This window comes from Salmo salar, chromosome ssa12, assembly GCF_905237065.1.
Source record: "Salmo salar chromosome ssa12, Ssal_v3.1, whole genome shotgun sequence".
Classification (NCBI taxonomy): domain Eukaryota; kingdom Metazoa; phylum Chordata; class Actinopteri; order Salmoniformes; family Salmonidae; genus Salmo; species Salmo salar.
Window position 1 is genome coordinate 9,708,786 of NC_059453.1, and position 25,444 is coordinate 9,734,229.

The 25,444-nt window shown below is 42.7% G+C and overlaps 1 protein-coding gene across 2 annotated transcripts; it reads right to left on the reverse strand.

Moving 5' to 3' along the window:
- Window positions 1-547: 547 nt before the first annotated feature.
- Window positions 548-24,279, reverse strand: LOC106564130 (zinc finger protein 271). 2 transcript variants are annotated; one of them, XM_014130143.2, is made up of 6 exons: window positions 23,682-24,279; window positions 23,057-23,204; window positions 11,052-12,357; window positions 4,257-4,661; window positions 3,022-4,149; window positions 548-1,087 (listed from the first exon to the last, which is right to left on the reverse strand). In XM_014130143.2, the coding sequence occupies exons 3-5, from the start codon at window positions 12,319-12,321 to the stop codon at window positions 3,050-3,052; spliced, it is 2,775 nt and encodes a 924-aa protein (XP_013985618.2). In that variant the 5' UTR covers window positions 12,322-12,357; window positions 23,057-23,204; window positions 23,682-24,279; the 3' UTR covers window positions 548-1,087; window positions 3,022-3,049. The 2 variants fall into 2 exon arrangements, with proteins under 2 accessions (XP_013985618.2, XP_013985617.2); XM_014130142.2 differs by having other exon boundaries at window positions 554-1,087; window positions 3,022-4,152; window positions 23,682-24,278.
- Between the last annotated feature and the right edge of the window lie 1,165 nt (window positions 24,280-25,444).

Consider the following 25,444-nt stretch of genomic DNA (forward strand, 5'->3'; position numbering starts at 1 on the left):
GCATCATGAGGAGGAAAATTATGTGGATATATTGAAGCAACATCTCAAATGGGTCTTCCAAATGGACAACGACCCAAAGTTGTGCCAAAATGGCTTAAGGACAACAAAGTCAAGGTATTGGACTGGCCATCACAGAGCCCTGACCTCAATCCTATAGAAAATGTGTGGGCAGAACTGAAAAAGCGTGTGCGAGCAAGGAGGCCTACAAACCTGACTCAGTTACATCAGCTCTGTAAGGAGGAATGGGCCAAAATTCTTGTGGGAAGCTTGTGGAAGGCTACCTGAAACGTTTGACCCAAGTTCAACAATTTAAAGGCAATGCTACCAAATACTAATTGAGTATATGTAAACTACTGACCCACTGGGAATGTGATGAAAGAAATAAAAGCTGAAATTAATAATTCTCTATTATTCAGACATTTCACATTCTTAAAATAAAGTGGTGATCCTAACTGACCTAAGACAGGGAATTTTTACTAGGATTAAATGTCAGGAATTGTGAAAAACTGAGTTTAAATGTATTTGGCAAAGGTGTATGTCAACTTCCGACTTCAACTGTATGTAAATTTGAAATTACCAGAAAAAAATACCTGTTTTTGCTTTGTCATTACGGGGTATTGTGTGAATGTTGATGAGGGGGGAAAAAACTATTTAATTAATTTTAAAATAAGGCAGTAACCAAACCAAATGTGTAAAAAGTCAAGGGTTCTGAATACTTTCCGACTGCACTGTATATCTTTTACGTCAAGATGTTTAGGGCTAGTTCTTGTTTCCCCCCCTTCCACCGTGCTACCGTTGACATAAGAGGTTGTCTCCTCCTCTTCATCTATGATACTATTGGAGTGCTCTTCAGTCTTGATCCCGTTAGCCTGGTCCTCCTCAGGAAGTGGGCTGTGGTGTCTCTTCTTCTGTCTCCCAAGACTCTGAGAAGTGGTAAATCTCTGGCCACTTGTCATGCGTCTTTTCAGATCAAATAACCATTGCCAGTCTTTCCAACACACAGAGCAACTGTATCTCTGAGCTTTGAGATTCCCCTAGGTTTCTTTAGGTTCTCCTGATGTAGAGGCTCTCCCCTACAAACTCTCGTCTGTGTGAATGAGAAAACATAGGTTAAAAGGTCCAATGCAGTCAAAAATGTGATTTCCTGTCTTTTATACACATTTCCACACTATGAGGTTGGAAAAATACTGTGAAATGATGATAATAATAAAATTCTTGCTTGAGAATTCTCTTATCTACAGTGGGGGGGAAAAGTATTTGATCCCCTGCTGATTTTGTACGTTTGCCCACTTACAAAGAAATGATCAGTATATAATATTAATGGTAGGTTTATTTGAACAGTGAGAAACAGAATGACAACAAAAAAATCCAGAAAAACGCATGTCAAAAATGTTATAAAATGATTTGCATTTTAATGAGGGAAATAAGTATTTGACCCCCTCTGCAAAACATGACTTAGTACTTGGTGGCAAAACCCTTGTTAGCAATCAGAGGTCAGACGTTTCTTGTAGTTGGCCACCAGGTTTGCACACATCTCAGGAGGGATTTTGTCCCACTCCTCTGTGCAGATCTTCTCCAAGTCATTAAGGTTCCGAGGCTGACGTTTGGCAACTCGAACCTTCAGCTCCCTCCACAGATTGTCTATGGGATTAAGGTCTGGAGACTGGCTAGGCCACTCCAGGACCTTAATGTGCTTCTTCTTGAGCCACTCCTTTGTTGCCTTGGCCGTGTGTTTTGAGTCATTGTCATGCTGGAATACCCATCCACGACCCATTCTCAATGCCCTGGCTGAGAGATGGATGTTCTTACCCAAGATTTGACGGTACATGGCCCCGTCCATCGTCCCTTTGATGCGGTGAAGTTCTCCTGTCCCCTTAGCAGAAAAACACCCCCAAAGCATAATGTTTCCACCTCCATGTTTGACGGTGGAGATGGTGTTCTTGGGGTCATAGGCAGCATTCCTCCTCCTCCAAACACAGCGAGTTGAGTTGATGCCAAAGAGCTCCATTTTGGTCTCATCTGACCACAACACTTTCACCCAGTTGTCCTCTGAATCATTCAGATGTTCATTGGCAAACTTCAGACGGGCATGTATATGTATTCTTGAGCAGGGGGACCTTGCGGGCGCTGCAGGATTTCAGTCCTTCACGGCGTAGTGTGTTACCAATTATTTTCTTGGTGACTATGGTCCCAGCTGCCTTGAGATCATTGACAAGATCCTCCCGTGTAGTTCTGGGCTGATTCCTCAACCGTTCTCATGATCATTGCAACCCCACGAGGTGAGATCTTGCATGGAGCCCCAGGCCGAGGGATATTGACAGTTGTTTTGTGTTTCTTCCATTTGCGAATAATCGCACCAACTGTTGTCACCTTCTCACCAAGCTGCTTGGCGATGGTCTTGTAGCCCATTCCAGCCCTGTGTAGGTCTACAATCTTGTACCTGACATCCTTGGAGAGCTCTTTGGTCTTGGCCATGGTGGAGAGTTTGTAATCTGATTGATTTATTGCTTGCTTCTGTGGACAGGTGTCTTTTTTACAGGTAACAAGCTGCGGTTAGGAGCACTCCCTTTAAGAGTGTGCTCCTAAGCTCAGCTCGTTACCTGTATAAAAGACACCTGGGAGCCAGAAATCTTTCTGATTGAGAGGGGGTCAAATACTTATTTCCCTCATTAAAATGCAAATCAATTTATAACATTTTTGACATGCATTCTTATGGATATTTTTGTTGTTATTCTGTCTCTCACTGTTCAAATAAACCTACCATTAAAATTATAGACTGATCCTTTATCAGTGGGCAAACGTACAAAATCAGCAGGGGATCAAATACTTTTCCCCCCCCCACTGTACGAAGATATTTCTTTATTTTAATTGAAAACAATCACAGCAGGGTACTTAGTAAAAACATTTCAAAAGTCATATGGAGTTAACACTAGCAGCATTGGATTTTTAAATAAAAGAGCGATGTTCATTCAAAGTCAATATTGTATTAATGTAATTCATGGCTGTTCTGCTTCCACTTACCGAGACAATGAAGATCCCAACCAACCTCTTATCCATCTGAATGAATCAGACCACCAACTTCCTCATCTTCTCCCTCCCTCTCTCCTTCAATTGTTACAGGGTTTTGAAACTCAACAGGTGGTAAACCAGCATGAGATTTCTGGTGTCTCTGAAGTTTTTGAGAACTAATGAAGCTCTGGCCACATTTAGCACAGCTGTAGGGTTTCTCTCCTGTATGATATCTGTGGTGGACTTTAAGGCCTGCTGATCTTGCAAAACTCTTCTCGCAGACAGAGCAGGAGTAAGGTTTCTCTCCAGTGTGTGTCCGCAAATGCTCCTTCAAGTAACGTGCTTCAGAAAACCTCTTTCCACACACAGAGCAGGAGTGGGATTTCCCTTCTATGTGCAACAGTCTGTGTTTACGCAGGGACGAAGCACATCCAAACTTCTTGTCACAATCAGGGCAAGGGTGTCGTTTCTCTCCAGTGTGCACTGACCGGTGGTCTTCAAGATACGCCTTCTCGCTGAAACTCTTCCCACATACAGAGCAACTGTAAGGTCTCTTTCCTGTGTGAGTCTTCTCATGCTTCAGGAGTTGTTTAGACAAGGCAAAGCTTTGCTCACACATAGAACAGTGGTGGGGTTTCCCTGCGTGTTGCAGAGAGTGGTCCTTTAACTGATCTGGACGGCTGAAACTCTTTCCACAGACAGAGCAGGAGTGGGGTTTCTCTCCTGAGTGCATCAGGAAGTGTTCCTTCATGCGTGATTGTAAGCTAAAACCCTTCCCACACACAGAGCAGGAGTAAGGTTTCTCTTCTGTGTGTAACCACTGGTGCCTTTTCAAGGCTGAAGCAAAACCAAAACTCTTGTCACATTTGGAGCAGACATAAGGTTTCTCTCCAGTGTGCACTTTCTGGTGGTCTTGAAGATGTCTTTTTACACGGAACTGCTTTCCACACACAGAGCAAGGGTAAGGCTTTTCTCCTGTGTGTATTCTCATATGTATTATCAGTTTTGATAACTTTTTGCAGTCTTGTCCGCACACTGAACAGCAGTGAATTTTCTTAGCTGTGTGATTCCCCTGGTGTTGTTCAGGTAGTCCTGATGTAGAGGGACTCCCTTCACCGTCAGAGCAGTGGTCATGTCTCTCTGCTGTGGGATAAGATGGGATGGATAAACTATGCAAAAATGTGGAACTGTAACAAAAAATATGTTTTGCAATTCAAGCCCTTACAGAATAAGTCCCTTAAACTTACCAAAAGCAGGATCCTCTTCCTCCTCTTTCACTTTAATAACCAGTGCTGGTGTCAGACCATGACTCTCTCCTGTGTGTGTTCTCTGGTGTTTGGTAAGAATTGACGATGAAGAGAAACTCTCCCTGCACACGGAGCAACTGTACAGCTTCTCTCCTGTGTGCACTGTCTGGTGTTTTTTCAGGTTTCCTTTCTCACTGAATTGCTTCCCACAGACAGAGCAGGAGTAAGGTTTTTCTCCTGTGTGAGTTCTCATATGTATTTGTAGTTTTGATAACTTCTGACAGTTTTTTCCACACATTGAACAACAGTGAATCTTCTTAGCTGTGTGATTCCCCTGGTGTTGTTCAGGTAGTCCTGATGTAGAGGGACTCTCTTCGCTCTCAGAGCAGTGGTCGTGTCTCTCTGCTGTGGTAAAAACATAAGTATGGATTTACTCAAATTAGTCAACTGACTAAGTCAAAATGGTGTTCCTGACTAAACAGAAAATAATAAATATTGTAAAATTATAGGGTCCATACTTTTCTCGAAAATTCTACATGTTAGCTTTTCCCATGAGATAACCTGGCACAATTAGCCCTAAGCTAACCCCCAGAGGGATATTTTAAACCTCCAAGTCAAGGTTGTTCCACTTAAAATCAAATAAAATGTTATTGGTTGTGTACACAGTATTCTGCCATTGTTATAGCAGGTGCAGCGAAATGCTTATGTTTCTAGCTCCAACAGTGCAGTATTACCTAATAATACATACAAATCCCACCAAAATGTATCAGAACAGTCCGGAATATGTACAGTATCTCACAAAAGTGAGTACACCCCTCACATTTTTGTAAATATTTGAGTATATCTTTTCATGTGACAACACTGAAGAAATGACACTTTGCTACAATGTAAAGTAGTGAGTGTACAGCTTGTATAACAGTGTAAATTTGCTGTCCCCTCAAAATAACACAACACACAGCCATTAGTGTCTAAACCGCTGGCAACAAAAGTGAGTACACCCTTAAGTGAAAATATCCAAATTGGGCCCAAAGTGTCAATATTTTGTGTGGCCAACATCATTTTACAGCACTGCCATAACCCTCTTGAGCATGGAGTTCACCAGAGCTTCACAGGTTGCCACTGGAGTCCTCTTCCACTCCTCCATGACGACATCACGGAGCTGGTGGATGTTAGAGACCTTGCACTCCTCCACCTTCCGTTTGAGGATGCCCCACAGATGCTCAATAGGGTTTAGGTCGGGAGACATGCTTGGCCAGTCCATCACCTTTACCCTCAGCTTCTTTAGCAAGGCAGTGGTCGTCTTGGAGGTGTGTTTGGGGTCGTTATCATGTTAGAATACTGCCCTGCGGCCCAGTCTCCGAAGGGAGGGGATCATGCTCTGCTTCAGTATGTCACAGTACATGTTGGCATTCATGGTTCCCTCAATGAACTGTAGCTCCCCAGCGCCGGCAGCACTCATGCAGCCCCAGACCATGACACTCCCACCACCATGCTTGACTGTAGGCAAGACACACTTGTCTTTGTACTCCTCACCTGGTTGCCGCCACACACGCTTGACACCATATGAACCAAATAAGTTTCTTGGTCTTATCAGACCATAGGACATGGTTCCAGTAATCCATGTCCTTAGTCTGCTTGTCTTCAGCAAACTGTTTGCGGGCTTTCTTGTGCATCATCTTTAGAAGAGGCTTCCTTCTGTGACGACAGCCATGCAGACCAATTTGATGCAGTGTGCGGCGTATGGTCTGAGCACTGACAGGCTGACCCCCCACCCCTTCAACCTCTGCAGCAATGCTGGCAGCACTCATACGTCTATTTCCCAAAGACAACCTCTGGATATGACGCTGAGCACGGGCACTCAACTTCTTTGGTCGACCATGGCGAGGCCTGTTCTGAGTGGAACCTGTCCTGTTAAACCGCTGTATGGTCTTGGCCATTGTGCTGCAGCTCAGTTTCAGGGTCTTGGCAATCTTCTTATAGCCCAGGCCATCTTTATGTAGAGCAACAATTCTTTTTTTCAGATCCTCAGAGTTCTTTGCCATGAGGTGCCATGTTGAACTTCCAGTGACCAGTCAGTATGAGGGAGTGTGAGAGCGATGACACCAAATTTAACACACCTGCTCCCCATTCACACCTGAGACCTTGTAACACTAACGAGTCACATGACACCGGGGAGGGAAAATGGCTAATTGGGCCCAATTTGGACATTTTCACCTAAAGGTGTACTCACTTTTGTTGCCAGCGGTTTAGACATTAGTGGCTGTGTGTTGAGTTATTTTGAGGGGACAGCAAATTTACACTGTTATACAAGCTGTACACTCACTAATTTACATTATGGCAAAGTGTCATTTCTTCAGTGTTGTCACAGGAAAAGATATACTCAAATATTTACAAAAATGTGAGGGGTGTACTCACTTTTGTGAGATACTGTATATATAATGTATAGACAGTATATGAATAGGAAAGGTGTGTACAGCAGTAGTTAAATTGGACAAACATTGACTAGAATACAGTATATACATATGAAGTGGGTAAAACAGGATGTAAACATAATTAAAGTGACCAGTGTTCAGTGACTATGTACATAGGGCAGCAGTCTAAGATGCTGGATAGAACACAGGGTGGTAGCCAGCTAGTAACAGTGACTATGTACAGTGCAGGGTACTGGGCGGAGGCCTGACAGTGGTGACTATTTAACAGTCCGATGGCCTGATAGAAGCTGTTTTTCAAGCTCTCTGTTCCAGCTTTAATGAACCTGTACGGTCTCCCCCTTCTAGATGGTAGCAGGGTGAACAGGCTGTGGCTCGGGTGGCTGAAGTCCTTGATGATCTTCTTGGCCTTCCTGTGACACCGGGTGCTGTAGATGTCCTGGAGGGCAGGCAGTGTGCTCCCAGTGATGTGTTGGGCTGAACGCGCCACCCTATGGAAAGCACTGCGGTTGCGGACGGTGCAATTGCCCTAACATGCAGTGATACAGCCCGACAGGATGCTCAATGGTGCATCTGTAGAAGTTTGAGGGTCTTCGGGGGCCAAGACAAATTTCATGAGCCTCCTGGGAGGTTGAAGAGGCGCTATTACGCCTTCACCACACAATCTGTGTGAATGGATCATTTCAGGTTGTCAGTGATGTGCTTTAAGCTTTTCACCATCTTCACTTCGGCTCTCTCTGCCGTCTCCTGAAGTCCAGGATCAGCTCCTTCATTTTGTTGACGTTGAGGGAGAGGTTATTTTCCTGGCACCACTCCACCAGGGCCCTCACCTCCTACCTGTAGGCTGTCTCGTTGTTGTTGGTAATGAGGCGATCCCAACACAACAGGCTGAAATTTCAGGCGGCAGTTTCAAACAGCTCTTACACAAAAAGGGTATTATCATAGTTTTTACATTTTCACAGTATTATTCCATCCTCAACCAGTCAAAAGTTTGGACACACCTACTCATTCAAGGGTTTTCTTTATTTTTACTATTTTCTACATTGTAGAATAATAGTGAAGACATCAAAACTATGAAATAACACATATGGAATCATGTAGTAACCAAAAAAGTGTTAACCCTTTCTCAATGCCTTCAATTAACCTGTTGGGGCTAGGGGGCAGTATTTGCACGGCCGGATAAAAAACGTACCCGATTTAATCTGGTTACTACTACTGCCCAGAAACTAGAATATGCATATAATTGTTTGATTTGGATAGAAAACACCCTAAAGTTTCTAAAACTGTTTGAATGGTGTCTGTGAGTATAACAGAACTCAAATGGCAGGTCAAAAACCTGAGAAGATTCCTTACAGGAAGTGCCCTCTCTGACCATTTCTTGGCCTTCTTCCACTCTCTTTATTGACAACTGAGGATCTCTGCTGTTACGTGACACTTCCTACGGCTCCCATAGTCTCTCAGAAGGTGGCAAAAAGCTGAATCGTGCCTTTGTAGGCCATGGCTGAACAGTAGCGCATTTGGATAGTGGTCGATCAGAGTACTATGAGACTGGGGGCGCGTGCACGAGCCGACACCATGTTTTTTATTTTTCGCTCTTTGAACGAAAACGGAGATTCCCGGTCGGAATATTATCGCTTTTTTACGAGAAACATAGCATAAAAATTGATTTTAAACAGCGGTTGACATGCTTCGAAGTACGGTAATGGAATATTTAGATTTTTTTTGTCACGAAACGCGTCGGGCGCGTCACCCTTCGGATAGTGTCTTGAACGCACGAACAAAACAGAGGATATTTGAACATAACTATGGATTATTTTGAACCAAGCCAACATTTGTTATTGAAGTAGAAGTCCTGGGAGTGCATTCTGACGAAGAACAGCAAAGGTAATCCAATTTTTATTATAGTAAATCTGAGTTTGGTGAGGGCCAAACTTGGTGGGTGTCAAAATAGCTAGCCCGTGATGGCGAGCTATCTACTCAGAATATTGCAAAATGTGCTTTTGCCGAAAAGCTATTTTAATAATCGGACATAGCGATTGCATAAAGGAGTTCTGTATCTATAATTCTTAAAATAATTGTTATTTAGTAAATTCACCGGAAGTTTGCGGTGGGTATGCTAGTTCTGAACGTCACATGCTAATGTAAAAAGCTGGTTTTTGATATAAATATGAACTTGATTGAACAAAACATGCATGTATTGTATAACATAATGTCCTAGGAGTGTCATCTGATGAAGATCAAAAGGTTAGTGCTGCATTTAGCTGTGGTTTGGGTTTATGTGACATTATATGCTAGCTTGAAAAATGGGTGTCTGATTATTTCTGGCTGGGTACTCTGCTGACATAATCTAATGTTTTGCTTTCGTTGTAAAGCCTTTTTGAAATCGGACAGTGTGGTTAGATTAACGAGAGTTGTCTTTAAAATGGTGTAAAATAGTCATATGTTTGAGAAATTGAAGTAATAGCATTTCTAAGGTATTTGAATATTGCGCCACGGGATTCCACTGGCTGTTGAGTAGGTGGGACGATTTCGTCCCACATACCCTAGAGAGGTTAACAAGTGTGCCTTGTTAAAAGTGAATTTGTGGAATTTCTTTCCTTCGTAATGCATTTGAACCAATCAGTTGTGTTGTGACAAGGTAGGGTTGGTATTCTGAAGATAGCCCTATTTGGTAAAAGCAAGTCCATATTATGGAAAGAAAAGCTCAAATAAGCAAAGAGGAACGACAATCCAACATTATTTTAAGACATGAAGGTTAGTCAATTCAGAAAATGTAAAGAACTTCGAAAGTTTCTTCAAGTGCAGTAGCAAAAACCATTAGGCGCTATGATGAAACTGGCTCTCATGAGGACCGCCACAGGAAAGGAAGACCCAGAGTTACCTCTGCTGCAGAGGATAAGTTCATTAGTTACCAGACTCAGAAATTGCAGCCTAGATAAATGCTTCAGAATTCAAGTAACAGACACATCTCAACATCAACTGTTCAGAGGAGACTGCATGAATCAGGCCTTCATGGTTGAATTGCTGCAAAGAAACCACTACTAAAGGACACCAATGAGAAGAAAAGGCTTGCTTGGGCCAAGAAACATGAGCAATGGACATTAGACCGGTGAAAATCAGTCCTTTGGTCTGATGACTCTAAATTTGAGATTTTTGGTTCCAACCGCCGTGTCTTTGTGAGACGCAGAGTAGGTGAACGGATGATCTCCGCATGTGTGTTTCCCACTGTGAAGCACGGAGGTGGTGGTGTGATGGTCCTTTGCTGGTGACACTGTCAGGGATTTATTTATAATTCAAGGTACACCTAACCAGCATGGCTACCACAGCATTCTGCAGTGATACGCCATCCCATCTGGTTTATGCTTAGAGGGACAATCATCTGTTTTTCAACAGGACAATGACCCAACACACCTCCAGGCTGTGTAAGGGCTTTTCTACCAATTTTGTACAGGACCAGTGCTCAGCATATGTGGGAACTCCTTCAAGACTGTTGTTAAAGCATTCCAGGTGAAGCTGGTTGAGAGCATGCCAAGAGTGTGCAAAGCTGTCATCAAGGCAAAGGGTGGCTACTTTGAAGAATCTCAAATATAAAATAAATTGTTGTGGTTCCTACATGATTCCATATGTGTTACTTCATAGTTTTGAGGTCTTCACTATTATTCTATAATGTAGAAAATAGTGAATATAAAGAAAAACTCTTGAATGAGTAGGTGTGTCCAAACTTTTGACTGGTACTGTATATATATATATATATATATATATATATATATATATATATATATATATATATATAAAAGCACAATATGTATAAAAAAATTACAAAAAAATATTGGCTGATGTGGAATTTGTTACAGGAAATAATCATGCAGTCAGCTGGTTGTGTTAGCATAGGGCTACGTTTTCTCATGTTGTCAGCTGGCTGTGTTAGCATAGGGCTACGTTTTCTCATGTTGTCAGCTGGCTGTGTTAGCATAGGGCTACGTTTTCTCATGTTGTCAGCTGGCTGTGTTAGCATAGGGCTACGTTTTCTCATGCTGTCAGCTGGTTGTGTTAGCATAGGGCTACGTTTTCTCATGCTGTCAGCTGGTTGTGTTAGCATAGGGCTACGTTTTCTCATGCTGTCAGCTGGTCGTGTTAGCACAGGGCTACGTTTTCTCATGCCGTCAGCTGGCCCTGTTAGAATAGGGTTACGTTTTCTCATGCTATCAGCTGGTTGTGTTAGCATAGGGCTATGTTTTCTCATGCTGTCAGCTGGTGGTGTAAGCATAGGGCTACGTTTTCTCATGGTTAAAGCTTAAGCAAGAGGTCGCAAGTATGGACCCATTAAATATCAAAGCTATAGTACAAAATAAACGCTTTTACTCACCAAAAGCAGGATCTTCCTCCTCTTTCACTTTGACATCCAGTACTACAGACTCCTCCTCAGCTGCAGACACCTGCTGCTGTGATCCCTGTCCAGGAGCTCGGCTCAGGCTAGCCACAGTTCCTTCTCCGGCATGGAGACAGGATTGATTTGCTGATGAGGAGAATTTCTTTCTGCAGAGATAGCAGGGGTAAGGTTTCACCCTAGTGTGAACTATCTGGTGTCTTCTGAGAAGGGCCGAAGCTGAGAAACTCTTATCACACTGACAGCAGTGGTGCAGTTTCTCTCCGGTGTGCTGTTGCATGTGTATCTTAAAAGTCTGCGATTGGCTGAATTCCTTCCCACATTCTAAGCAGCTGTATTGTGCGACACTAGTGTGGGATTGTTTGTGTCTTGCTAGAGAGCTAGGGTGAACAAAGGCATTTTTACAGGTGGTACACTGGTACGGTTTCTCTCTATCAGTGTTGACAAAAACACCAATTTCCTCCTCCTCTTTGACATTAATTGCCAGCTCCTGTTCCTCGTCTTTGATCTTGATATTCATAGTTTGACTGTCTGATGACGCCGTATCTGGAATTCCCAGTGTACACTGGTTGCTATGGTTACTGGCATGGCTGCATTGATGTTTGCGAAGACCTTCGGTCGAAGCAAAACCCCTCCCGCAATCAGAGCACTCGTAAGGTGTCTCTCCAGTGTGCATAGTCTGATGCTGCCTGAGCCTCGATGGTGACTCGTATCTCTTCCCACACTGTGAGCATTGGTAAGGTTTTGGTGTGGGTGCTCCTGTATGGCGTCGTACGTGTCTCGATAGAGTTCCCTTACAGCCAAAGCTCATCTCGCAGTAGGAGCACTGGTGAGGTCTCTCCCCTGTGTGCCTTCTCATGTGCATCTTCAGCTCATATGCAGAGAAACATTCCTTTCCACAATCGGAGCACGGGTGCTTCTTTGTCGCGTCTGGCTGCTTCTCTCCAGGGTGGGTCATCTGATGTCTTTCCAGGTGGGGCTTCAGTGTGAATCGCTTCCCGCACACAGAGCACTGGTAAGGCTTCTCTCCTGTATGTGTTTGGAGGTGTCTCTTCAGTTTGGAGGGGTGAACAAAGTCTTTTCCACATACTGGACAGACGGAAGACTCCTTAGCAAGGTTTGTGTGTGTTCTCAGGTGTCTGTTGAAATTAGATGGGTGAGCGATCTCTTTTCCACATTCTGGGGCAGCGCCAAAGCTTCTTAGCTCTAGGATTCTCCTGGTGCTGTTCAGGTTCTGCTGAGGCCCCATCACTAGAGCTGGAGTTAGAACACTCTCCTCTTTCAGCTGGAAAATAAGGGGGGGGGGGTCATTCAACCTCAAAAAACACAAGAAAAAGGCTTTCAACACCAGCCCTCTCAGATTGTTCTGTCAGATAAGATAAGCGTTCCTGAAACATTATTTTTGTTCAAACGTAATTTGATCTTTGAGAAATTCAGCTAATTGATTGCACCCAAATTGGCCATTCTAATTTAAGGGATTCATTCATATGATCTTCAGTAAATATAGTACCGGACATCCAATTAAAATGGTCAAAAGTCATCCGCAGACACCAATCTCACCCACACAACCAGTGTTACAGTATCAGCTCTTTACAGTGCCTTGCAAATGTATTCATCCCCCTTGGTGTTTTTTCCTATTTTGTTGCATTACAACCTGTAATTTAAATGGATTTTTATTTGGATTTCATGTACATACACAAAATATTCCAAATTGGTAAAGTGAAAAAAAGAACTTGTTTCAAAAAAATTATTACAAAAAAACAAACTGAAAAGTGGTGCGTGTATGTATTCACCCACTTTGCTATGAAGCCCCTACATAATATCTGGTGCAACCAATTACATTCAGAAGTCACATAATTATTTAAATAAAGTCCACCTGTGAGCAATGTAAGTGTCACATGATCTCAGTATACAGTTGAAATTGGAAGTTTACATACACCTTAGCAAAATACATTTAAACTCAGTTTTTCACAATTTTTAAAAATTCCCTGTGTTAGGTCAGTCAGGATCACCACTTTATTAAGAATGTGAAATGTCAGAATAAAAGAGAATTATTTATTTCAGCTTTTATTTCTTTCATCACATTCCCAGTGGGTCAGAAGTAATACACTCAATTAGTATTTGGTAGCATTGCCTTTAAATGGTTTAACTTGGGTCAAACATTTCGGGTAGCCTTCCACTAGCTTCCCACAATAAGTTGGGTGAATTTTGGCCCATTCCTCCTTACAGAGCTGGTGTAACTGAGTCAGGTTTGTAGGCCTCCTTGCTCGCACACGCTTTTTCAGTTCTGCCCACAGATTTTCTATAGGATTGAGGTCAGGGCTCTGTGATGGCCACTCCAATAGCTTGACTTTGTTGTCCTTATGCCATAACTTTGGAAGTATGCTTGTGGTCATTGTCCATTTGGAAGACCCATTTGCAACCAAGCTTTAACTTCCTGACTGATGTCTTGAGATGTTGCTTCAATATATCCACATAATTTTCCCTCCTCATGATGCCATCTATTTTGTGAAGTGCACCAGTCCCTCCTGCAGCAAAGCACCCCCACAACATGATACTGCCACCCCCGTGCTTCACGGTTGGGATGGTGTTCTTTGGCTTGCAAGCCTACTCCTTTTTCTTCCAAACATAACGATGGTCATTTTGGCCAAACAGTTCTATTTTTGTTTCATCAGACCAGAGGACATTTCTCCAAAAAGTACGATCTTTGTCTCCATGTGCAGTTGCAAACCGTAGTCTGGCTTTTTTATGGCGGTTTTTGAGCAGTGGCTTCTTCCTTGCTGAGCAGCCTTTCAGGTTATGTCGATATAGGACTCGTTTTACTGTGGATATAGATACTTTTGTATCCGTTTCCTCCAGCATCTTCACAAGGTCCTTTGTTGTTGTTCTGGGATTGATTTGTTCTTTGTCGCACCAAAGTACAGTCATCTCTAGGAGACTGAACGCGTCTCCTTCCTGAGCGGGATGATGGCTGCGAAATCCCATGGTGTTTATACTTGCGTACTATTGTTTGTACAGATGAACGTGGTACCTTCAGACGTTTGGAAATTGCTCCCGAGGATGAACCAGACTTGTGGAGGTCTACAATTATTTTTCTGAGGTCTTGGCTGATTTCTTTTGATTATCCCATGATGTCAAGCAAAAAGGCACTGAGTTTGAAGGTAGGCCTTGAAATACATCCACAGGTACACCTCCAACTGACTTAAATTATGTCAATTAGCCTATCAGAAGCTTCTAAAGTCATGACATAATTTTCTGGAATTTTCCAAGCTGTTTAAAAAACTTCTTAGGGATAGGGGGCAGTATTTTCACGTCCGGATGAAAAGCGTGCCCAAAGTAAACTGCCTGTTACTCAGGCCCAGAAGCTAGGATATGCATATAATTAGTAGATTTGGATAGAAAACACTCTGAAGTTTCTAAAACTGTTATAATGTCAGAATAATGTCTATGGGTATAACAGAACTGATTTTGCAGGCGAAACCCCGAGCAAAATCCATTAACTTCTTGGTGACAGGGGGCAGTATTCGGAAGTTCAGATGAATAATGTGCCCAAAGTAAACTGCCTGCTACTCGGGCCCAGAAGGTAGGATATGCATATTATTAGTAGATTTGGATAGAAAGCACTCTGAAGTTTCTAAAACTGTTTGAATGATGTCTGTGAGTATAACAGAACTCATATGGCAGGCAAAAACCTTCCACTAGATGTCAACAGTCTTTAGAACCTTGTTTCATGCTTCTACTGTTACTGGGGAGAGAATAAGAGCTGTCTCAAGCCTGGGACCAATGAGTTGTTTACTGCGCGGGCACGCAGGCGCGCCGTTCCTTCTTTTTACTCTGTAATGAATACGCTATTGTCCGGTTGGATTATTATCGAAGATTTATGTTAAAAAGACCCTAAGGATTGATTGTAAACATCGTTTGACATGTTTCTACGAACGGTGATGGAACTATTTGACTTTTCGTCTCGGGTTTTGCTCTCGCACATTATGCCTTTGGATTAGTGATCTAAACGCGCTAACAAAACGGAGGTATTTGGACATAAATATGGAGTTTTTCGAACAAAACAAACATTTCTTGTAGAAGTGGGAGTCCTGGGAGTGCATTCCGATGAAGATCAGCAAAGGTAAGTGAAGATTTATAATACTATTTCTGAGTTTTGTTGACTCCAGAACTTGGCGGGTAATTGTACAGCTTGCTTTGATGGCTGAGCTCTGTACTAAGAATATTGAACAATGTGCTTTCGCCGTAAAGCCATTTTGAAATCTGACACAGCGGTTCCATTAAGGGGAAGTGTATCTATAATTCTTTCAATAACTGTTGTCAATTTTATCAACGTTTATGATAAGTATTTTTGTAAATTGATGTGCTCATTCACCAGAAGTTTTGGAGGCAATATATTTTCTGAACATCACGCGCCAATGTAAAATGGGGTTTTTGGATATAAATATGAACTTTATCGAACAAAACATACATGTATTGTGTAACATTGAGTCCTGGGAGTGTCATCTGATGAAGATCATCCAAGGTTAGTGATTAATTTTAGCTGTATTTCTGGTTTTTGTGACGCCTCTCCTTGCTTGGAGAATGGCTGTGTGGTTTTTCTTGTTTAGGTGCTGTCCTAACATAATCTAATGTTATGCTTTCGCCGTAAAGCCTTTTTGAAATCGGACAATGTGGTTGGATTAACGAGAAGTGTATCTTTAAAATAGGATATAATAGTTGTACGTTTGAGAAATTTGAATTATGAGATTTTTGTTGTTTTGAATTTGCCGCCCTGCTATTTCACGCTAGCGTCCCAGAGAGGTTAAGGGAATTTTTGTTTTGAGGTCATTGTGTTTTCCAATGATTTTGTATGGGAAACCTGATTTATTAGGGCCCAGATTGCAGTTCCTATGGCTTCCACTAGATGTCAACAGTCTTTAGAAACTGTTTATCCCATCTTAAATTTTATTGATTATTTACATTGTGGGATACCTGAGGTTGGATTGGGAATGTTGTTTGAAATGTTTGGACCAAGTTTACAGGTAACTTACTAGATACTTTGTAGTCATGTTGGAACAGGTGTATTTCTGAATCAAACGCACCAAATAAAAATGGACATTTTGGGGATATAAAAAAGGAATTTATCGAACAAAACGACCATTCATTGTGTCACAGCCATTTGAGATTGCAAAAAGATGAAGATCTTCAAAGGTAAGGTATTTATTACATGGCCATTTCTGACTTTCGCGTCACACCTGCCTGGTTGAAAGTGGTTTTCATGTTTTTGTATGCGGGGTGCTGTCCTCAGATAATCGCATGGTGTGCTTTCGCCGTAAAGCCTTTTTGAAATCTGGCACAGCGGCTGGATTAACAAGGAAGTTAAGCTTTTTTGATGTATTACACTTATATTTTCGTGAATGTTGAATATTTATATTTCTGTAGTTTGAATTTGGCGCTCTGCAATTTCACCGGATGTTGTCAAATCTATCCCGTTAACGGGATTTGATCCGTAAGAAGTTAAAGGCACAGTCAACTTAGTGTATGTCAACTTCTGACCCACTGGAATTGTGATACAGTGAATTAAGTGAAATAATCTGTAAACAATTGTTGGCAAAGTAGATGTCCTAACCGACTTGCCAAAATTATAGTTTGTAAACAAGAAATTTGTGTAGTGGTTGAAAAACTAGTTTTAATGACTCCAACCTAAGTGTATGTAAACTTCCAACTTCAACAGTATATGCACACACCTGTTCTGAAAGGCCCCAGAGTCTGCAACACCACTATGCAAGGGACACCACCAAGCAAGCGGCACCATGAAGTCCAAGGAGCTCTCCAAACAGGTCAGTGACAAAGTTGTGGAGAAATACAGATCAGGGTTGAGTTATAAAAAAATATCAGAAACTTTGAACATCCCACGGAGCACCATTAAATCCATTATTAAAAAATGGAAAGAATACGGCACCACAACAAACCTGCCAAGAGAAGGCCGCCCACCAAAACTCACGGACCAGGCAAGGAGGGCATTAATCAGAGAGGCAACAAAGAGACCAAAGATAACTCAGAAGGAGCTGCGTGGTCCATAGGACCACTTTATGCCATACACTCCACAGAGCTGGGCTTTATGAAAGAGTGGCCATAAAAAAGCCACTGCTTTAAGAAAAAAATAAGCAATCACGTTTGGTGTTCGCCAAAAGGCATGTGGGAGACTCCCCAAACATGTAGAAGAAGGTGCTCTGGTCAGATGAGACTAAAATGTAGCTTTTTGTCCATCAAGGAAAACGCTATGTCAGGCGCAAACCCAACACTTCTCATCACCCCGAGAACACCATCCCCACAGTGAAGCATGGTGGTGGCAGCATCATGCTGTGGGGATGTTTTTCCATCGGCAGGGACTGGGAAACTGGTCAGAATGGAAGGAATGATGGATGGCGCCAAATATAGGGAAATTCTTGAGGGAAACCTGTTTCAGTCTTCCAGAGATTTGAGACTGGGATGGCTCACCTTCCAGCAGGACAATGACCCTAAGTATACTGCTAAAGCAACACTCGAGTGGTTTAAAGAGAAACATTTAAATGTCTTGGAATGGCCTAGTCAAAGCCCAGACCTCAATCCAATTGAGAAGCTGTGGTATGACTTAAAGATTGCTGTACACCAGTGGAACCCATCCAACTTGAAGGAGCTAGAGCAGTTTCGCCTTGAATATTGGGCAAAAATCCCAGTGGCTAGATGTGCCAAGCTTATAGAGACATACCCCAAGAGACTTGCAGCTGTAATTTCTGCAAAAGGTGGCTCGACAAAGTATTGACTTCGGGGAGTGAATAGTTATGCACTCTCAAGGTTTAATTTTTTTGTCTTATTTCTTGGTTCACAATATAAAATATTTTGCATCTTCAAAGTGGTAGGCATGTTGTGTCAATCAAATGATTCAAACCCCCCCCCAAAAAAAATCTATTTTCATTCCAGGTTGTAAGGCAACAAAATATGAAAAATACGAAGGGGATGAACACTTTCACAAGCCACTGTATGTCTGATAAGAACTGCGGCTTGGAGTATTGCTTATTCGTTCTTTAATCCTTGTGAATCTGGTGATTTTATTTTATTCCCTGTTCAGACAAAGTTGCCATTGAAGATGCTTGCATTATTTGACATTAATTATTGTGGAAGAACCAGGTTTTGCCCACTAGAGTTTGGTTAAAGCATCAGGCTGCTAAGAGATGGACAAACTCGATTGCTTTCATGGGAGGGCTGGCTTGACTTGTGAGGATGACCTCATTCATCATCATTCAAATTCATCATAATCAAAAGCTATTCGTTTTCTACCCAAAGTTTCATGGAAAACGTTTTGATCAATTTAATAAACACAGGAGACCAGTAAAATGTATAAAATGATGTGGCAGCAGCAGGAACAGCAACATCTCGTGAGAAAAACCTGGAACTTGCACACAAATTTATGGTAAATAATGCAAGTTATTTAAATGGTTAATTTCTCTGAACAGAGGACAAAAATATCACCAGATTCACAGGGAATGCATTACATAGTATGGAGAAGCAATACTCCAAGCCGCAGCTTCGTACTACTTGTCAGACAGAGAACTGATACTGTACTGGTTGTTAAGGTGAGATTGGCATTGGGGTGTGGGGTCGGTTGATGCCTTTTGAGAATTTGATTGGATTTCTCATAACACTACATGGTCAAAAGTACGTGGACAGCCGATCTTCGAACATCTCATTCCAAAATCATGGGCATTAATATGGCCTCACTTTGATATGGACTCACTTCCACCAAACTTTACAGTTGGCACTATGCATTCAGACAGGTAGCGCTCTCGTGGCCTCCGCCAAACCCAGATAAGTCTGTCGGACTGCCAGATGGTGAAGCATGATTCATCACTCCAGAAAACACCTTTCCACTGCTCCAGAGTCCAAAGGCAGCGAGCTTTACGCCACTCCAACCGACGCTTGGCATTGCGCATGGTGATCTTAGGCTTGTGTGTGGCTGCTCTCCCATGGAAACTAATTTCATGAAGCTCCCGACGAACAGTTCTTGTGCTTTAGTTGCTTCCAGAGGCAATTTGGAACTCGGTAGTGAGTGTTGCAACTGAGGACAGACAATTTGCATGCGCTACAGCACTTTGTGGTCCTGTTCTGTGAGCTAGTGTGACCTACCATTTCGTGGCTGAGCCGTTGTTGCTCCTAGACATTTCCACTTCACGATAACAGCACATTTACAATTGACCGGGGCAGATGAGCTCTTCAATACGGGCCATTCTATTACCAATGTTTGTTTATGGCGATGGCATGGCTGTGTGACTGATTTTAGTTTATAAATGTCAATTTAATTTTACATGTTTTATTTTTTTACCCCTTTTTCGTGATATCTAATTGGTAGTTACAGTCTTGTCCCATCGCTGTAACTCCCGTGCGGACTCGGGAGAGGCGAAGTTCGAGAGCCGTGCGTCCTCCGAAACACGACGCCACCAAACCGCATTGCTTCTTGACACAATGCTCGCTTAACCCGGAAGCCAGCCGCACCAATGTGTTGGAGGAAACACCGTACACCTGGCAACCATGTCAGCATGCATTTTTCTTAACATTTTTATTTCACCTTTATTTAACCAGGTAGGCCAGTTGAGAACAAGTTCTCATTTACAACTGCAACCTCTCCATGATTAAGCAAAGCAGTGCAACAAAAAGCAACAGTTACACATGGGATAAACAAACGGACAGTCACTAACACAATAGAAAAATCTATATACGGTGTGTGCAAATGGAGTAAGGCGGTAAGGCAATAAATAGGCCATAGTAGCGAAGTAATTACAATTTAGCAAATTAACACTGGAGTGATAGATGTGCAGATGATGATGTGCAAGTAGAAATACTGGTGTGCAAAAGAACAAAAAATGTAAAAAACAATATGGGGATAAGGTAGGTAGTTGGATGGGCTATTTACAGATAGGCTGTGTACAGCTGCAGCGATCAGTGAGCTGCTCAGATATCTGATGCTTAAAGTTAGTGAGGGAGATATAAGTCTCCAACGTCAGTGATTTTTGCAATTCGTTCCAGTCATTGGCAGCAGAGAACTGGAAGGAATGGCAGCCAAAGAAGGTGTTGGCTTTGGGGATGACCAGTGAGATATATCTGCTGGAGCGCGTGCTACGGGTGGGTGTTGTTATGGTGACCAGTGAGCTGAGATAAGGCGGAGCATTACCTAGCAAAGACTTATAGATGACCTGGAGCCAGTGGGTTTGGCGACGAATATGTAGCGAGGGCCAGCCAACGAGAGCATACAGGTCGCAGTGGTGGGTGGTATATGGGGCTTTGGTGACAAAACGGATGGCACTGTGATAGACTGTATCCAGTTTGCTGAGTAGAGTGTTGGAGGCTATTTTGTAAATGATATTGCCGAAGTCGAGGATTGGTAGGATAGTCCGTTTTACGAGGGTATGTTTGGCAGCGTGAGTGAAGGAGGCTTTGTTACGAAATAGGAAGCCGATTCTATATTTAATTTAGGAATGGAGATGCTTAATATGCTTAACCACTTAACCGTCCAGAGTAGTGATGCTAGTCGGGCATGCGGGTGCGGGCAGTGATCGGTTGAAAAGCATACATTTAGTTTTACTAGCGTTTAAGAGCAGTTGGAGGCCACGGAAGGAGTGTTGTATGGCATTGAAGCTCGTTTGGAGGTTTGTTAACACAGTGTCCAAAGAAGGGCCAGATGTATGCAGAATGGTGTCGTCTGCTTAGAAGTGGATCAAGGAATCAACCGCAGCAAGAGTGACATCGTTGATATATACAGAGAAAAGAGTCGCCCCGAGAATTGAACCCTGTGGTACCCACATAGAGACTGCCAGAGGTCCGGACAACAGGCTCTCCGATTTGACACACTAAACTCTGTCTGAGAAGTAATTGGTGAACCAGACGAGGCAGTCATTTTGAGAAACCAAGGCTGTTGAGTCTGCCGATAAGAATACGATGATTGACAGAGTCGAAAGCCTTGGCCAGGTTGATGAAGACGGCTGCACAGTACTGTCTTTTATCGATGGCGGTTATGATATTGTTTAGCACCTTTGAGCGTGGCTGAGGTGCACCTGTGACCAGCTCGGAAACTGGATTGCACAGCGGAGAAGGTACGGTGGGATTCGAAATGGTCACTGATCTGTTTGTTAACTTGGCTTTCAAAGACTATAGGTCTGTAACAGTTTGGGTCTAGAGGTCTAGAGTGTGACCCCCTTTGAAGAGGGGGACGACCGCGGCAGATTTCCAATCTTTAGGAATCTCGGACGATACGAAAGAGGTTGAACAGACTTGTAATAGGGGTTGGAACAATGGCAGCAGATAATTTTAGAAAGAGAGGGTCCAGATTGTCTAGCCCAGCTGATTTGTACGGGTCCAGGTTTTGCAGCCCCTTCAGAACATCTGCTATCTGGATTTGGGTGAAGGAGAAGCTGGGGAGGCTTGGGCAAGTAGCTGCGGGGGGTGCGGAGCTGTTGCCGGGGGTTGGGGTAGCCAGGAGGAAAGCATGGCCAGCCGTAGAGAAATGCTTATTGAAATTCTCAATTATCGTGGATTTATCGGTGGTGACAGCGTTTCCTAGCCTCAGTGCAGTGGGCAGCTGGGAGGAGGTGCTCTTATTCTCCATGGACTTTACAGTGTCCCAGAACTTTTTGGAGTTAGAGCTGCGGATGCAAATTTCTGTTTGAAAAAGCTAGCCTTTGCTTTCCTAACTGACTGTGTGTATTGGTTCCTGACTTCCCTGAAAAGTTGCATATCGCGGGGACTATTCGATGCTAGTGCAGTACGCCACCAAAGGATGTTTTTGTGCTGGTCGGGAAAGGGACATGCTTATTTAAGATGGTGAGGAAATTACTTTTAAAGAACAACCAGGCATCCTCTACTAACGGGATGAGGTCAAAATCCTTCCAGGTCGATAAGAAAGGCCTGTTCGCAGAAGTGTTTTAGGGAGCGTTTGACAGTAATGAGGGGTGGTCGTTTGACCGCTGAGCTGAGGGGGGTCTATAACAGGCGGCAACAGTGAGAGACTTATTTCTGGAGAGATTCATTTTTAAATTAGAAGCTCGAACTGTTTAGGCATAGACCAGGAAAGTATGACAGCCCTTTGCAGACTATCTCTGCAGTAGATTGCGCCCGGCCTGACACAGGAGTCGCTAAAGAGCGATGGGACAAGGACAACACGGCCGGCCAAACCCTCCCCAATTGTGCAACGCCCCATGGGCCTCCCGGTCGCGGCCGGCCGCAACACAGCCTGGGAACGAACCAGGATCAGTAGCGACACAGCTAGCACTGCGATGCAGTACCTTAGACCGCTGCGCCACTCGGGACGCCCTGCTTGATTTTATACACATGTCGGGTGCGTCTGAAATATCCTTATCATCTAAATTAAAAGATGTCCACATACTTTTGGCCATGTAGTGTATCTTACTCAAAGGTAGGAATAAGTTTGGTCCAGATCAGATGTTGGTATTTATTGACTATTATGTGAATCCTATAAATCAAAAGGGCCCATTTGGATGCAATCAAATAGCTTCATTTCTCAGAGATTAAATGTAATTTCAACAAAATAATGTTGCAGGAATACTAATCTTATCTGTTACTAACTACAGACACAATTTCATAAGAATCTGTGATGGTGGGTGTCATGGAAGAATTCAGGGGTAAACAAAATCTATTACTATTTTCTAGCTATTATCGGTCATTGTCCCGTGTTTTTATTCCATAAACAATTAACCTTTTATTGAATTAAACAGATAGTCCATCTACAGATGGTCACACTATCAACAAACTCATCTGTTGATAAGCAACTGCATGCCAATGTTACGTTAGGGTTACGTTTAGAATAAGGGTAAGGTTAGGGCTAGTAGATAGATAGTTGACATGCTACTGACAGCCTGTAGAGAATGTACAGGTGGATTTAAAATTAAACTGCTGTGTGTTATGGAACTGTATAATCTCTGAGACTTAATTAATTAAGCATGTTTATTTACCAGTATTATCCATGTCCCAGTCTTCCTCCTCCTTGACTACAATGTTAAATCTGGGTATTTCACTATGGTTAGAGTCAGGAACCAGTGACTCTGGAGGGTTGGGTTCAGTGGAGTAGGAGAGAAGGGGGTTGGATGGGTCAGCAGAATCCTAAAATAAAGAATAAGACGTTAGAGGCAATCTGCTAGAGCTACATTCATTTCATGACATATGAATTACTTCTATATACCATTGATTCTTGAAGAATACAACTTATAAATGCCTCATGAGCGTAGTTCAACTGTGGTTCCCCATCAGAACCCAATATATCAGCTTGTTTTACTCCAATGTTTGCCAACAAAGTAAATGTAAACAAACACTGTATAACCTCAAAACATGGTTAAAACTATCATTTTCATATCATGGATGGTCAGTCCATAGCCCTGTTTATGAATTTGAGAGTGGTTACACTTCTTCAGCCCACCCCTCAGCTTCTTTATTAGCTTTAAAGAGGGGAGGCAAGACGCTTTGTGATTGTTTCAACTACTAATTGAAGCTTTAATAAATAGCTAAATGAATTAGCAAACTAGCTGATACTTTAGGCATAGCCATCCCGACTGGTTTAGCATTAGCTATAGACATTCTCACCTCATTCATCGTGAATTCTTCAGAAATAGTTTCCTATGATCGTTTTGGGTCACTGAATTAAACTAAAACAGATTCTTCTCAAATCCCCGACAGTTCACCACGAGGCCACATTAACTAGCGGATTCCTTTCCATACAAAACTATTCGACAACTCAGTTAGCTATCTAGCTAGGCCAACGGTAGCGAGAATTTACTTTCCTAGAACCGATAACAACTGTATGAAATGGTCGTTAAAAACATCGATAGCTCCGCGTATATAGTCCAGGTTGGGCAATATCAAAGTCTAATTTAAACGACATCAAACGATATCAGACACATTTTACACACTACCAAACTAAGCTAGCTATCAACATAAGCATCTTCTTTCTTCCTGGCCAGCTTCCGGGTTAGATTCTTCTGTCAATCCGCATTACCGCAAAACAGCAGAAGGCTCTTTGGGACACTAGCTTGTTACTAACGTTACAGTTAGAAAATATATAATTTTTTGTACCGGTACAATTAATAATATATGCATGGTTAGCTACCAGCTAGCTACATTACTGTCTTCCTGCTTCCGGTCTAACTTCCGGTCCGTCCTAGACTCTGCTGCCGACTCATTCTGCGTTACCGCCACCACCAGTTTATCTTCCTCTATGGTATCATGGCGGTCCGCAAACAAACGTTTAAGTGCATGCCGCCACCTACTGTGCTGGAATGTACGATTAATCATGATCTTCCCAATTCTGTACTACCATGGAAATAATATAACAACCAAATACTGTCTTCTACCCCCCCCCCCCAAAAAAAAACACTCCCCAACCCTCCTACCCCATTAAACTGTATCTACAGTACATTGGGAAAGTATTCAGACCCCTTGACTTTTCCACATTTTGTTACGTTACAGCCATATTCTAAAATGTATGAAATCATTTTTTTCACTCATCAATCTAAACACACAATACCCCATAATGTCGAGGCAAAAACAGATTTTTATAAAATTTTGGAAATGTATATAAAAAAAACTACTGAAATATTACATTTACATAAGTATTCAGACCCTTTACTCAGTACTTTGTTGAAGCACCTTTGACAGCGATTACAGCCTCAAGTCTTCTTGGGTATGACGCAACAAGCTTGGCAACACCTGTATTTGGGGAGTTTCTCCCATTCCTCTCTGGAGATCCTCTCAAGCTCTGTCAGGTTGGATGGAGAGCGTTGCTGCACAGCTATTTTCAGGTCTCTCCAGAGTTGTTTGATTGGGGTCATGTCCGGTCTCTGGTTGGGCCACTTAAGGACATTGACTTGTCCCGAAGCCACTCCTGTGTTGTCTTGGCTGTGTGCTTAGGGTCATTGTCCTGTTGGAAGGTGAAACTTCACCCGAGTCTGAGGTCCTGAGCGCTCTGGAGCAGGTTTTCATCAAGGATCTCTCTGTAAGTTGCTCCGTTCATCTTTGCCTCGATTCTGACTAGTCTCACAGTCCCAGCCGCTGAAAAACATCCCCACATCATGATGCTGCCACCACCATGCTTCACCGTAGGGATGGTGCCAGGTTTCTTCCAGAAGTGACGCTTGGCATTCAGGCCAAAGAGTTCAATTTTGGTTTCATCAGACCAGAGAGTCTTGTTTTTAGTTTTTAGGAGCCTTATGGAAAACTCCAAGTGGACTGTCATGTGTATTTTACTGAAGAGTGGCTTCCGTCTGGCCACTCTACCATAAAGGCCTGATTGGTGGAGTGCTGCAAAGATGGTTGTTCTTCTGGAAGGTTCTCCCATCTCCACAGAGGAA

Coding starts and splice junctions, on each gene's coding strand:
- LOC106564130 (XM_014130142.2), bottom strand. CDS start 12,321: ATGGGGCCTCAGCAGAACCTGAACAGCACCAGGAGAATCCTAGAGCTA. Junction 4,662..11,051: donor GGAGGAAGATCCTGCTTTTG/GTGAGTAAAAGC, acceptor TTTTTACCACAG/CAGAGAGACACGACCACTGC. Junction 4,153..4,256: donor GGAAGAGGATCCTGCTTTTG/GTAAGTTTAAGG, acceptor CTTATCCCACAG/CAGAGAGACATGACCACTGC.